At 63.1% G+C, this 11,861-nt stretch overlaps 4 protein-coding genes across 4 annotated transcripts in view; all 4 read right to left on the bottom strand.

Moving 5' to 3' along the window:
- The window catches only part of EMIHUDRAFT_457406 (putative ABC transporter), a gene marked incomplete at its 5' end in the record, with an annotated part of 7,864 nt that extends 4,130 nt beyond the window's left edge, over window positions 1–3,734 (bottom strand). Inside the window, 11 exons of the mRNA XM_005778558.1 lie at window positions 304–457; window positions 907–1,037; window positions 1,333–1,433; window positions 1,502–1,614; window positions 2,017–2,115; window positions 2,221–2,295; window positions 2,362–2,418; window positions 2,490–2,537; window positions 2,754–2,844; window positions 3,050–3,170; window positions 3,246–3,734. Coding sequence (XP_005778615.1) covers window positions 304–457; window positions 907–1,037; window positions 1,333–1,433; window positions 1,502–1,614; window positions 2,017–2,115; window positions 2,221–2,295; window positions 2,362–2,418; window positions 2,490–2,537; window positions 2,754–2,844; window positions 3,050–3,170; window positions 3,246–3,734 — 1,479 coding nt within the window. The remainder of the gene's footprint in view (window positions 1–303; window positions 458–906; window positions 1,038–1,332; window positions 1,434–1,501; window positions 1,615–2,016; window positions 2,116–2,220; window positions 2,296–2,361; window positions 2,419–2,489; window positions 2,538–2,753; window positions 2,845–3,049; window positions 3,171–3,245) is intronic.
- Window positions 3,735–4,878: 1,144 nt separating this feature from the next.
- On the bottom strand, window positions 4,879–6,267 carry EMIHUDRAFT_236994 (hypothetical protein; the record flags this gene model as incomplete). Its single annotated transcript, XM_005778557.1, has 1 exon — window positions 4,879–6,267. The coding sequence occupies one exon, from the start codon at window positions 6,265–6,267 to the stop codon at window positions 4,879–4,881; it is 1,389 nt and encodes a 462-aa protein (XP_005778614.1).
- Window positions 6,268–10,269: 4,002 nt separating this feature from the next.
- On the bottom strand, window positions 10,270–11,055 carry EMIHUDRAFT_236992 (hypothetical protein; the record flags this gene model as incomplete). Its single annotated transcript, XM_005778556.1, has 1 exon — window positions 10,270–11,055. The coding sequence occupies one exon, from the start codon at window positions 11,053–11,055 to the stop codon at window positions 10,270–10,272; it is 786 nt and encodes a 261-aa protein (XP_005778613.1).
- A 261-nt stretch (window positions 11,056–11,316) lies between these two features.
- EMIHUDRAFT_457403 (hypothetical protein) overlaps window positions 11,317–11,861 on the bottom strand; it is a gene marked incomplete at its 3' end in the record, with an annotated part of 3,640 nt that continues 3,095 nt past the window's right edge. Inside the window, exon 7 of the mRNA XM_005778555.1 lies at window positions 11,317–11,526. Within this exon, the coding sequence (XP_005778612.1) occupies window positions 11,317–11,526 (210 nt within the window). The remainder of the gene's footprint in view (window positions 11,527–11,861) is intronic.

The raw sequence follows: 11,861 nt of genomic DNA, 5'->3' as shown, positions 1-11,861 counted from the left end.
TGGGGAGGTGTGGGGAGGTGTCCGGGAAGGGGGAGTTGTGGGAGGTGTGGGGAGGTGTGGCCGAAAGGGGAGGTGTGGGGAGATGTGGGGAGATGTGGGGAGGTGTGGGGAGGTGTGGGGAGATGTGGGGAGATCCCGGAGATGGGGGAGATGTGGGGAGATGCAGTGAGATGCGGGGAGAGATGGGGAGATGTGGGGAGATGTGGGGAGATGTGGGGAGATGTCGGGAGATGTGGGGAGATGTGGGGAGATGCGGGGAGGTGTGGGGAGATGTGGGGAGATGTGGGCTTTCTCCTGCGGCACGAGGGACACGCGCTGCCGCAGCGAGCTCAGCGAGACCGCCGCGATGTCGTCACCGTCGATCGTCACGCGGCCGCGTCCGGGGTCGTGCAGCCGCAGCGCCTGGTGAGCCAACAAGCCTCGCTTGGCCACTCGAGCGCCCATCAGAAGGCGGGGCCTTGCAGCCGCCGCAGCGCCAGCTTGAGCAGGGAGGACTTCCCGGAGCCAGACGAGCCGACGATGGCGGTGCGGGTGCCTGCGGGGGGAGCCGGTGCCGCCTTGTCCTTTGCTAGAGGGATGCAGCCGCGTCGGCCGGCGACGGCGGTGCGGGTGCCTGGTGCGGCCTCGAAGCTGACGTCCTCGAGATCACGGCGAGATCCGTCGTACCTACGGGGAGATGTGGGGAGGTGTGGGGAGATGTGGGGAGATGAGGGGAGATGTGGGGAGATGCGGGGAGATGCGGGGAGATGTGGGGAGGTGTGGGGAGATGTGGGGAGATGTGGGGAGATGAGGGGAGATGTGGGGAGATGTGGGGAGATGTGAGGAGGTGTGGGGAGATGTGGGGAGATGTGGGAGATGTGGGGAGATGCGGGGAGATGTCGGGAGGTGTGGGGAGATCCGTCGTACCCAAACGAGACGCCGTCGAAGCGCAGCCGCGAGGCGGTGCCGGCGGAGGCGAGTGGCGGTGCGCCCGCGGGAGGGCGCACGCGCGGCAGCCGGCGCAGCAGCGCGAGGAGCTGCCGCATGTCTGCGGTGGCCTGCCGGGAGATATGGGGAGACATAGGGAGGTGTAGGGAGATATAGGAGCTGCTGCATGTCTGCGGTGGCCTACGGGTGTTGCAGCAATGTTGCAGCCCACCGCCGTACCACTGGGCAGCCGCTGCACAGCGCGCGCACTGTGTCCGACACCCACCGCGTGTTGAGTCGCATGGGGGAGGGCAAGAGGGGGGGGGGGGTCTGTGCCTCCTGGTACGCGATATGGGGAGATGTGGGGAGATGTGGGGAGATATGGGGAGATGTGGGGAGATATGGCGAGATGTGGGGAGATATGGCCTGCCGAATCTCCTGGTACGTGAACCCGAGCGAGGCGAGCGGCTGCTGCAGCTGCAGCAGCAGCCCGTTGATCGCGACGGCGTCGCCGACTGTCAGCGCGCCTGGGGAGATATGGGGAGATGTGGGGAGAGATGGGGAGAGATCTAGAGCAAGCCCACTGTCAGCGCGCCGCTCGAGACGCAGCCGGCGCAGAGGACCATCATGCAGCCCAGCCCGCCCCAGAAGCAGACTGCCTGGCCGACGTTCAGCGCTGCCACTGTCTTGACGTCTGCTACCGCGAGCCTGGGGTTAGGGTGAGGGTTGGGTGAGGGTTGGGTGAGGGTGAGGGTGAGGGTTAGGGTTGGGTGAGGGTTGGGTGAGGGTGAGGGTGAGGGTTAGGGTTAGGGTTAGGGTTAGCGTTAGGGTTAGGGGAAGGGTTGCGCGAGCCTGGGGCCAGGGTCAGGGTTAGGGCTAGGGTTAGGTTTGGGGTTAGGGTTAGGGTTACACTACACTGTGGGGGGTGTCCGAGCCATGTGCGTGTGCGCCTGTGCGTGTGTGGGACAGACGCTGTTGTCCTCTGGCGCGGGGCTTCCCGCGGGGGACCGAAGACGTACCGCCGTCAGGGTTAGGGTTAGGGGCATGGTGAGGGTCGTGGTTGTGGTTATGGTTATGGCCAGGGCTGTCTTGGCATCTGCCACCGCTAGCCTCTCCGCGAGGGCGAGGGAGTCGTCGTACCGCCGCACCTCAAAGTCCTCGTTGGCATTGGTGCGCACCGCCTCGTTGCAGAGGAGGGCGTTGAAGAGCCTGGGGAGATGTGGGGAGATGTGGGGAGAGATGGGGAGATGTGGGGAGATGTGGGGATCTCCCTATATCTCCCTATATCTCCCCACATCTCCCCAGATCTCCCGCCTGGTGAAGAGCACGTTGTCCGTGTCGTTGACGGCGCAGAGCAGAGCCACCCGCCGCTGCACGACGAGGAGAGACCTGTGAGCAGCGGTCTCTTCACACCTCGAGCTGTGAACAGGCCGCCGCTGCTCGACGAGGAGAGACCAGCCGACAAAGGCCGAGACCGTGGCTAGCGAGACGGCGAGGAAGGCGCCCCCGTACCTCGAAAGAAAACAATGCTGGGTGAGTGATAGACTTGTCTGGTGTAGCTCAAAGTCTCTCTCTCTCCGTACCTCCTCCCCAGCAGCCAGAGCGCGAGCGCCGTCTCGAGCAGCGTCGGCCTGTTCACAGCGCGAGGTGTGAAGAGACGCCGTTCACAGGCACGGCTGCAGTCTCGAGCAGCGTCGGCCTATTCATTAGAATTCCTCAGCTGACAAACTAATTAACGACCTCCTACTGAGTGAGCAGCGTCGGCCCGATATTGAAGACGACGTGCGTTAATTAGTGTTAATTAGTGTTAATTAGTGTTAATTAGTGTTAATTAGTCTTAATTAAACCCGATGTTGAAGACGACGAGTCGCAGCAGAGCGTTCATGCCGCGCATGCCTCGCGCAAAGACGCGCGACAGCTCTCCCGTAGACTGGCCGCCTGCGGAGTTGGCGAGGGCGGAGTTACTAGTATGGCGAACTGCGAGACATGAACCAGTCACCATTCGGCACAGCCCTCTGGGGGACAGCCGTATCTCCCCAGATCTCCCCATATCTCGAGCCCACGCGTGAGCGACGCGCACGAGGCGCATATCCCCCCATACCCCCCCATATCCCCCCATATCTCCCCATATCTCAGCGGTCGCCGAGCCACATCGCGTCGAGCGACTGCACGTGTGCAAAGGCGTCTGCGGTGAAGCGCCGCAGCGCCGACTGGCCGACTGGAGTGAAGAGGAGGTAGCGCCCCTCTTGGAGGAAGGTGTACACCTAGGGCTAAGGTTAGGGTTAGGGTTGGGCTTAGGGTTTGGGTGTGGGTTTGGGTTTAGGGTTAGGTAGGGTCACCGCGCGTGAGACGCCGTACGCAAACATGAGCCCGACGCTGGTGGAGCGCGGCACGGCGCCGTCGACGACGGCGTCGATCGCGCGCTTGAACATGAAGGGCACGCGCACGATGAAGACCTTGGCCACGACGAGCAGCGCGAGGGACGCGAGTACACGCAGCCGGGCCGTCCGCACGCCTCGCTCCGGCCAGAGGTAGCCCATCACAAAGGCGACGCCGACACGCCGCTCGCCGGGCGGAGGCGGGGCATTGCGATTGATCCTGTCGCCCTCCGTGATGGAGTGGAGCACGCGCCGCGGCAGCCGAGCGATGCGAGACAGAAGCGGCTCCGGCTCCCGCATGACTGGCGTGTGCGACCGGCATTGCGTTTGAGGCTGCCACGCTCGTTGTGCGACGCTGCTCGGTCGCAGCGACGCTGCAGGTAGCAGCGAGGCTGCCGGTCGCAGCGACGCTGCAGGTAGCAGCCAAGCTGCAATCAAGCCGACGACCATTCTACGCGCTAAAAAGAATTTAAACAAAACAACTGTCTCTCACAGCAGACAGGCTCGACACAGGTGCGAACTGGCGCGTGCTAGTACTATCACCGGCGCGCTAAAAAGAATTTTTTTCGAAATTCGTACCGGGCGGAGGGGTTGTGATTGGCGACGCCGTCGCCAAGGGGGAGTGTGTGTCGTCGCGTGTCCTTGTCTGGTGTTTACTAGCTCCGAGTAGAGGGGGCGTTTCCTGGGGGGGTGGGTGTGTGTGTGACACACACACACACACACACACACACACACACACACGGGGGCGTTCTGCTGCTAAGGGAAACCTGGTGCGCGGTACTAACCCTCGGAGACCCGTGTTTACTTTACGGCCCTCTCCCTGCGAACGCGCACCCCCGGGGCTAGGGCTCTCTTGCCCGCAACCCGATACCGATCATCCGGCCCGCTGGGTGCGCTCCTTAGCTCCCCGGCCCTGGATGTGAGGTTGATGACTGCACTCCAAGTGCTCCAAGTGCCACGGTACTCCGGCTAATGGTTTGTAGCCTAATAGGGTTTGTGGAGCGTCCAGACATGTACAGAATGTGCAGAAGGTGTACAGAAGGTGTACACCTAGGTGTACAGAAGGTGTACAGAAGGAATGTACAGAAGAATGTACAGAAGAGGTTTGAATGAAAGAATGCATGCGCTCTCACTGGCTGGTTGTACGGCCCTCAAGGCATGCCCAGACACAGGGCACAGGCAGCAAGGTCTCTCTGTCTGGCTGGAGCAGTGACATCCACATTGTCGTGTCTGTGCAGAGGCCGGACAGTTCGGAGAGGCCAACCATGGGTGTACCTGTGCACATTCTGCTGGAAAAGCCTGCTAAAGGCCTTCTGCACATCTGCTAAAGGCCTTCTGTACATCCGCTAAAGGCCTTCTGTACATTTGCTAAAGCTTGCTAAAGGTGTTCTGCACATTCTGTACGGCTCGCGTGTCCAGTCCGAGCCAGGCTGTTACCTTCCAATCTATCTGTCTGATGATGTGCGTCACCCAACACAACCAACAACACCCACCCCCTCTCTGATATGTCCGCGGCGCGGCGCGCAACGGGCAGCCTGGACGCAGGCACAACCTCACAGCATGTGCGCGCCAACAGGGCAGCTTGGGCAAGCTCTCATCTCCGAACGGAAGGCGCTGATCCAAATTGGCGGGTCCTCTGGCAAGCTCTCGTCCCTACACGGAAGGCGCTGAGGTAGCGCGAGACAGTCCGGTTGACGGAGTATAGGTTTGCGAGCGCCACGCCTGCGTCCGAGACCTGCCTGCGGTACGCATTGGAGGCGGCCAGAGCGGCGACGACGGAGAAGAGCTCGCTATGGTTGCTCACCAACAGCACCTTTGACTTGGACGTCCGTGGCAAAACTGCGCGGAAGGCGGCGTTGGTCTTGGCGACGACGGGCACGCCCGTCGCTAGCGCGTTGAGCAGCCTCTGCGCGCTGTTTGAGGCGTGCCACTGCAGCAGCAGGTGGTATCGCGCAAATACCGCCGTGAAAAGCTCGCCTGTTCCCATAGGCCGGCTCATTCGCTCGTGCACCTCATTGCGCGTCAAGTTGAGCTCCCGGGTGAAGAAGTGCAGGCGGCTGTTGGCCGCCTTGCCGCTCCACAGGGGAGCGCAGTTGAAGTCGACCTCCGGTGGCAGCGCCTGGCGAATGGTGGTGCAGAAGCCCCAGTTCGACGAATCCTCTGCGTGGTGCTCCATTACAAGCAGCGCTCGTGGCTTTGAGGGCCAGCTGTCGCCATCCGACACGCGGCGTGTGACCGAGTGGAAGTGCTCGATAGTATGCACGGGCAGACCCGCCTGTGTGGCGTTGCTGAGCGCCGGGCAGATGTCCCGAAGGTGTTGCCACGCCGCCTCGTTGTTGGCGATCACGCCGGTGAGCATTTGAGCGTAGCTCCCGTTATAGCAGGGCATTTTGTGTGTCCAATGGATCTTGGGGTTGAGGTCCATGGTGTCGTGTAACATGTTGCAAGTTATTGGGCGCAGCTCTCTCCGCACGTACTCGATGTCCGCACGTCCCATGGAGGCTTTGACGATAACCACCGCTTGCAGCGGACGGCGCGCGTGCTCCACAATGAGACGCAGAGTCTTGAAGAAACAGTTTGTGACGCAGAGGGCTGGGACTCCCCGCGCGCGCATCGCCCGAGCAGTCTCGAGGCAGCGGAGCTGAGGTCCGCCGTCGCGGTAGCCGATGCACGAGAGGAAGACGACGCGCGCCTCGCGGAGCTTGTCAGCGCAGAGCGCGTGGTCTCCGCACACGGCGGGATCTTCGGGCGCGAGATTGCTGCTGTTGGAGGGAGGCCCATCGCCGTTGCGAGCGTGGGTGCGACGGAGGCCGCGGAGGTCTATCACCTTTGCGGTATCCGCGGCAGGGAGGAGGCCCAAGAGCAGCGCTGCACATATACACCGCCCGCGGAAGAGAGCTGCGGCGGCCGAGGCAAGGTTGGCAGGGCGTCTGCGCTTTTTGACCTCCGGAAGCCGGTTCCCAGACACATTGGAGCTGCGCATTGCCGGCGGAGCCGATTGGGTTGCCGGCTAGGTGACGCGGCACAGCGTCGGATGGACGCAGCGTCGGATGGACACGTATCACAACAGCAGCCCGGGACGCCGACGACGGTGTCCCGCAAGTGTTCAAACAAAACAACTCTCTCTCACAGCAGACAGGCTCGACACAGGTGCGAACTGGCGCGTGCTAGTACTATCACCGGCACACCACCGGAGCCGCCTAAGCGACTCCGTTAAGAACGGCAATGCACTTAGCTCCGTGCACAATGCCGCTGTCCCCGCACGCTAGCTCGTTCACCGTCTGCCACGCCACGGCGGTGTGGAGAACGACAGACAAGCGCTGCATCTGCAGCCCGTGCCAGTTCTTGGTGGTCCATGTGACCTCATCGAGGTGCTGAGCGTGCGAAAGTTTGTTACTCAGCTGGTCCGCCGCCTGCCGAAGAATTCTGCGGACGCCGTCCCCGAAGCCGCCGAACGTCTCGAAGTCGAGCAAACGCAGGTCGCAATTCTTCTCCCGCGCGAACCGGTATTCGCCCTTCTCGTAGCGGGCCGTCACAGGTGCCCCCGCCTCCGCCTCCCCCTCACTCTCCCCCTCCTCCTCTTCCGCCGCCGCCGCCTCCGCCTCTGCATCCTCCGCCTCCCTCCCCCCCTCCCCCCCCCCTCCCGGCCGCGGCCATGCAGCATGCCCTAACACTAAGTCGAGCAGCGCCCGCTCGGTGTTGCCGAAGGCGACAAAAGCCCCCTTCCAGCCGAGCCGATCGCCACCCTTGCACGCAAGCGAGCTCGTCAGTTTCAAGTCGCCAACGAGGCGCACATGCCCTTTGCCGATGTTCGCCGCCGCCACGTCAGGTTGTTTTGGGTTACTGTAACTGAGGTGTGCAGACGGCTCCATCTCGATGAGCATGCCCCACGCCGAGCGAAGGGTCTTGACGAGTCGTTTGAGCAGGTATTTGTGTCGTGTCGCGTGCTTCGCACGCGGGTTGACCATTGCGGCATCGCCGAGTTCTTCGTGCGGCTTGCCGTTTGGCGCCTTCTTGCCCGCCTCCACCGCCTGGCAGGCAACATCGAGCGGGAGGCCGAGGCGGCGCTGAACTGTCATGCGCATCGCCCACGTCTCCATCTTCATATCATCCCGCATGGGGATCGCATTCAGGAAGGCGCCAGCCCCCTCCTGGCTGACTGCGACGAACCGAATCGCCTCGCGCCAGCACTTGTGGTTCTTGCACCTGCCAGTCTTGTAGCGGCCGCCCTGCCGGGATGCCTCGCTGACGAAGGCGTCGGCGAGGGCGAGCCAGTTGCGATGGTGTACGCCGACGGTGTACCGCCGCTGCGCCTGCTGTAAGAACTCGCTGGTAGACGAGAACTCCGAAAGATCCAGCAGCTCCGCCGCCGGCGTAAGTTTGGGCGGGTGGTAGCGGCGCCGTGGCACCGCCTTGGTCTCCTGGAAGGGCCCGACGACGTCTTGGTATAGCGTGCGCCCGTCCCACTCGCGCCACGTCTTGCCGACCGCGTCGCGAACGGCGCGGAGGCGTTTGTGAGCCTCCCAGTTCGCACCTGTGTCGAGCCTGCCTGCTGTGAGAGAGAGTTCTTGTGTTTAAATTCTTATCTTATCCCTCACTATCGAAGCGCGAGAAGACAAAGGCGGTAGCGTGGGCGGAGGCGACTTCGTACATGCTCGCCCTGCCCTCGATAGCGCCCTCTGCCATCGCTGAGGTCGTGACGTGGCCCTCGGCGGGGTATTCGTCGACCCTCCCCAATCGCGGCGAAGGCGGTGAAAATTGCGAAAAGGACTGGCCGACTAGACCATGCGGCAAGTCGCGCGCCGCCGCCTGCTCCCGGCCCGCCTCACTGAAGTCGATGTCGACCCTGTGCCGAGGACCAGTGACGCGATCGTAGACGTGATTGCCGCGCACCGTCACCGTCCAGCCGCGGAGGCAGAAGGTAGCGCTCGAATAAGCCATGCGGATGGCGAGCTCCTATGTCAGCCAAGGGCAAGCCAGGAAGTGAACTCCTGCGCGTCTCCATCAGTAAACATGCGCTTGTGCCTCTCACTACGTCTCTCGGCTACGTCCTGTCAACCTCGCAGTCGCGTTTGCCAGCCAGGCCAAAAGCAAAGTGGTGTCCGCCACACGTCCCGTTGATGACCCTCCAGCCCGTGTTGAACTGGCTGAGCTCCGACGCCCAAAAGGAGGCCGTGGCCCGCTTCCGCTTCGCACCGCCAACGCGCGCCACCACGTGCGCCTCAGTCATGAAGGAGCCGTCCACCGTCAGGTTGCCGCCGTGCAATTTGAAGGTGGCCTCCTCGATCTTGACATTCACCGCGAGACCGGGCGCCGAGAAGAAGCAGTACTGCGCCCCTTGACGGCCACGAAAGTCGGCTCGCCCGCCGTGTGGAAAGTGTAGATGCGGATCCTACAGAGGGTTCAGTGGAGACGTAGCTAGATGCAGCCGTTCGATCGTGGCGGCGGAAACGCGAGGTCCTTAGTGGCACCGCCGGTCCTTTGCCCCCCTGCGTGCGCCGCTGCTGCAACGGGCAATGGCGAGGAGAGGCGAGCGGTCTCCTGCACGGGCGGCGTTAGCTGCGGCGATAGTGGCGGCGGCGGAGGCGGCGGCGGATCCGGCTGGGGCGGCGGTTGGACCGGCGGCGATGGCAGCCGAGCTAATGTAGTGCAACGCTCTCCGAACGGGGGCCGCTGCAAGATATCACAGAGCCACGGTCGGAAGTAGGACACCCGCGCGTAGACTCCTGGAAAATTCGGGTCGCCGCACCTAACAAAAGCTGAGAGTTATCCGGCGAGTCTCGAAGGAGTCTCGGAAGCGTCTCTCTGAATGCCGACGCACCCCTCGCCCCAGCTCGCCACGCCCACCAACGCCGCACCCCCGCTGCTTGAGAGGCCAAAGATCGGTCCGCCTATGAGAGATACAAACTATCACGACCGAGTCTGTCTGCTTCAGCTTGAATCGGCCTCGGGAGGGCCTCGCACCAGAGTCTCCCTCGCAGGTGTCGTGCCCGTGCGCGGAAGCAGCGCAAAGCATATCCGGTGTGACTGGCCGCACAGCTTCATATTTCGCCTGCAGCGCACGCGGCCGCGCCGTCTGGCCTCCTGTGCTAGCCGTCAAGGCTGCGCAGAAATGAGGCGTGCGGGGCCTCGCAGTCTGTCGCTGCGACGACCCGCACAGTGGCACTCTCACCATCGAGTTCTCCCAGTACCCATGTTCTCCCACTACCATCGAGTTTGTTGTCATGGACCAGGTCGAACAGGGCGTCGGCTGCGCGCTCCTTCAGCTGCGCCGGGCAGCCGACATATGTCCGCCGCTGCATGTCTGCGACGAAAGATGTGTGATGTGCGGCGCGGAGACAATCTTGCTCGCGAGCAAGCGCAAGGAGGGGCTCGATGGTAGTGGCTCCAGTTCCGCAGGCTGCGATGAGGCACGCCAGCAGCGAAACATCAGCGCAACGGTTCCACCAGCCCGACGCGTTCACTACAGTTACAGTTAGTGGTAGTAAGAATTTGATAGTAAGTCGTACTTTCGCCGCAGGTAGGTAGGTAGGCCATGTCCCAAGAGACCGCAAAACGAAAAAAATCGCTGCCCCAGCGCACCGCGGAGCCGCGCGCACGCCCTTTTATTTGTTCAAGTAAGTGTTGCGGCGGAGAAAAGAGCGCGGCAGCCACGCAGCCTAGGCCGCGCAGCGGACGTTACCGAGCGCGGATGGGGCTGGCGGCTGCATACCATTCATGACAGTTGACACATGAGTGTGGTGCTGGTGGGGCGAGGCGTGGAGGTGGACGCACCTGACGTGAAGCCACCCGCCCCCCACACACATGGCTTCCGAGGGGACCGGCGGGCTGCGCGCGCAAGCACACAAGGTGGCTTCACCCGTGGGTGGCCGTGGGGCACAGCTTTCTTTTTTCATGGGGGCACGCGTGTTTGTCGTGCGGAAAAAAGCGGCCTGTGGTTCACCGCTGTCGTGCGTGCGCTGCAATACATGACCACGACCCTCGCCTACAGCAACGGCGCACGGCTCCTCGCCGTGTCGTCAGCGGGCGGCGCAGCGCTCCGCTCGCTTCGCTTCGCTCTCTCGGGCGGGCCGAGCTCCGTTGCGGCCGCGCCTGACGGAACGGCGGGCCCGTGCTCCTGGTTCGATCCAGACTCCGAGTACGGTCGCGTGGCTCGCTGATGCCGCCGAGGCCGGCGTGACGGCTTGGACTGAGGGTCGCCGAACCCGCTGCCCCCCTCGGGAGGCAGCGAGTAGGCGACCTGAATGTTGGACCCTGTGGGGTTGCGCGCCGCCTGCGTCGCACCCTCCAGGCCCTCCATCACGAACTCGACGTTCTCGCGCAGCTGCGCGTGCGGGTAGTCCGCACGCTCGGCCTCGCTCGCAGCCGCCGCCGCAGCCTTCTCCGCCTTGTTCTTCTTCTGCCGGGCCTTTTTGGCCCTGCGAGCCGCGGCCCGAGCTTCCTTCTGCTCCTCCGTCGGCTTCTCCTTCCGCGACGCGGTGCGCTCGATGAACGAGCGCTCCGCCGCCTGCACAGGCTCGCGGTCACCCGCGGCCTTCTCGGACTTCAGCTTGAAGGTCGCCGTCCCGTAGCCAGGGCACTCATCCCTGAGCTGCGACACACCTGCGAGCCTTGCGGCAATGAGGCAGTCTTCCATGTGCGCGCGATGGCTGCTATTCCAGGGTCGTCCGCGGCGCGTTCCCGGCGGCACGACGGTGGCCGGCGCTTGCGCGCCAGCCCCGTCCGCCGCCGGCTCCGCGGCCGCGGTCCCTGTCATAGCTACGCGCACCATGGGGCGACGTGCCCGCCATGGGCGCAGTCTCGAACTGCATGTGAGCGCTAAAAAGAGAGAGAATTTTACCAACAAAACTCCGTCGCACAACACTGGGCACGGGACTGGCGCGCACTGGCACTAACACAGGTACACCACGGGAGCCGCCTAAGCCCGTTACTAAGCGACTCCTGCGAGGGTGGCGAGGCACTTACGGCTCTAGCTCCAGAGAGAGAAAACAAAAACAAACCATCTAAACGCGCAAACCGCAATTGGGAGCTTTCACCGACGCCATTCCTCCTTCCTGTTCTCAGTTGCCTCGGCCTCCCCGTCGTCCGTTCCGCTGAGCGGAGGACTATCGCCCCGCCACCACGGATTGCCGAGCCCGCCGCGGCGCTGTACGTTGACGATGCCCCACGGCGCGAACAGCGAGTTGGCGACAACCACCGCCACCGCGAACCAGCCTGACGGGTTGACCCGCACGCCGTCGACCTGAACAGCAATCGGATGGAGTAAAACGACTCAGGGCTCTTACGCACAGAGCGGGGGGGGGGGGGGGCAAAGTGAATTTTTCAGGGGGGGGGGGGGTTAACAAGGGGGGGGGGGGAAACCCGGGATGGGGGGGGGGGGGGGGGGAACAACCTTCCCCCCAAAAAGAAAAAAAAGGGGGGCTTTTTAACTCAAAAGGGGGGAAAAAAAGCGTATATCTAAGGGGTCCTGACCCCGGCTAAAAAAAAAGCCTTTTTTAGAGTCACTGGGAGGGCGTAAAAATTGCGGGGGGGGTTGGATACATGGGAAACCCTCTTTTTTTGCGTTTTCCCCAAAAA

This window comes from Emiliania huxleyi, assembly GCF_000372725.1.
Source record: "Emiliania huxleyi CCMP1516 unplaced genomic scaffold EMIHUscaffold_243, whole genome shotgun sequence".
Lineage (NCBI taxonomy): Eukaryota > Haptophyta > Isochrysidales > Noelaerhabdaceae > Emiliania > Emiliania huxleyi.
The sequence above is the reverse complement of the archived record's forward strand: the minus strand, read 5'-3'. Positions and strand labels throughout refer to the sequence as shown.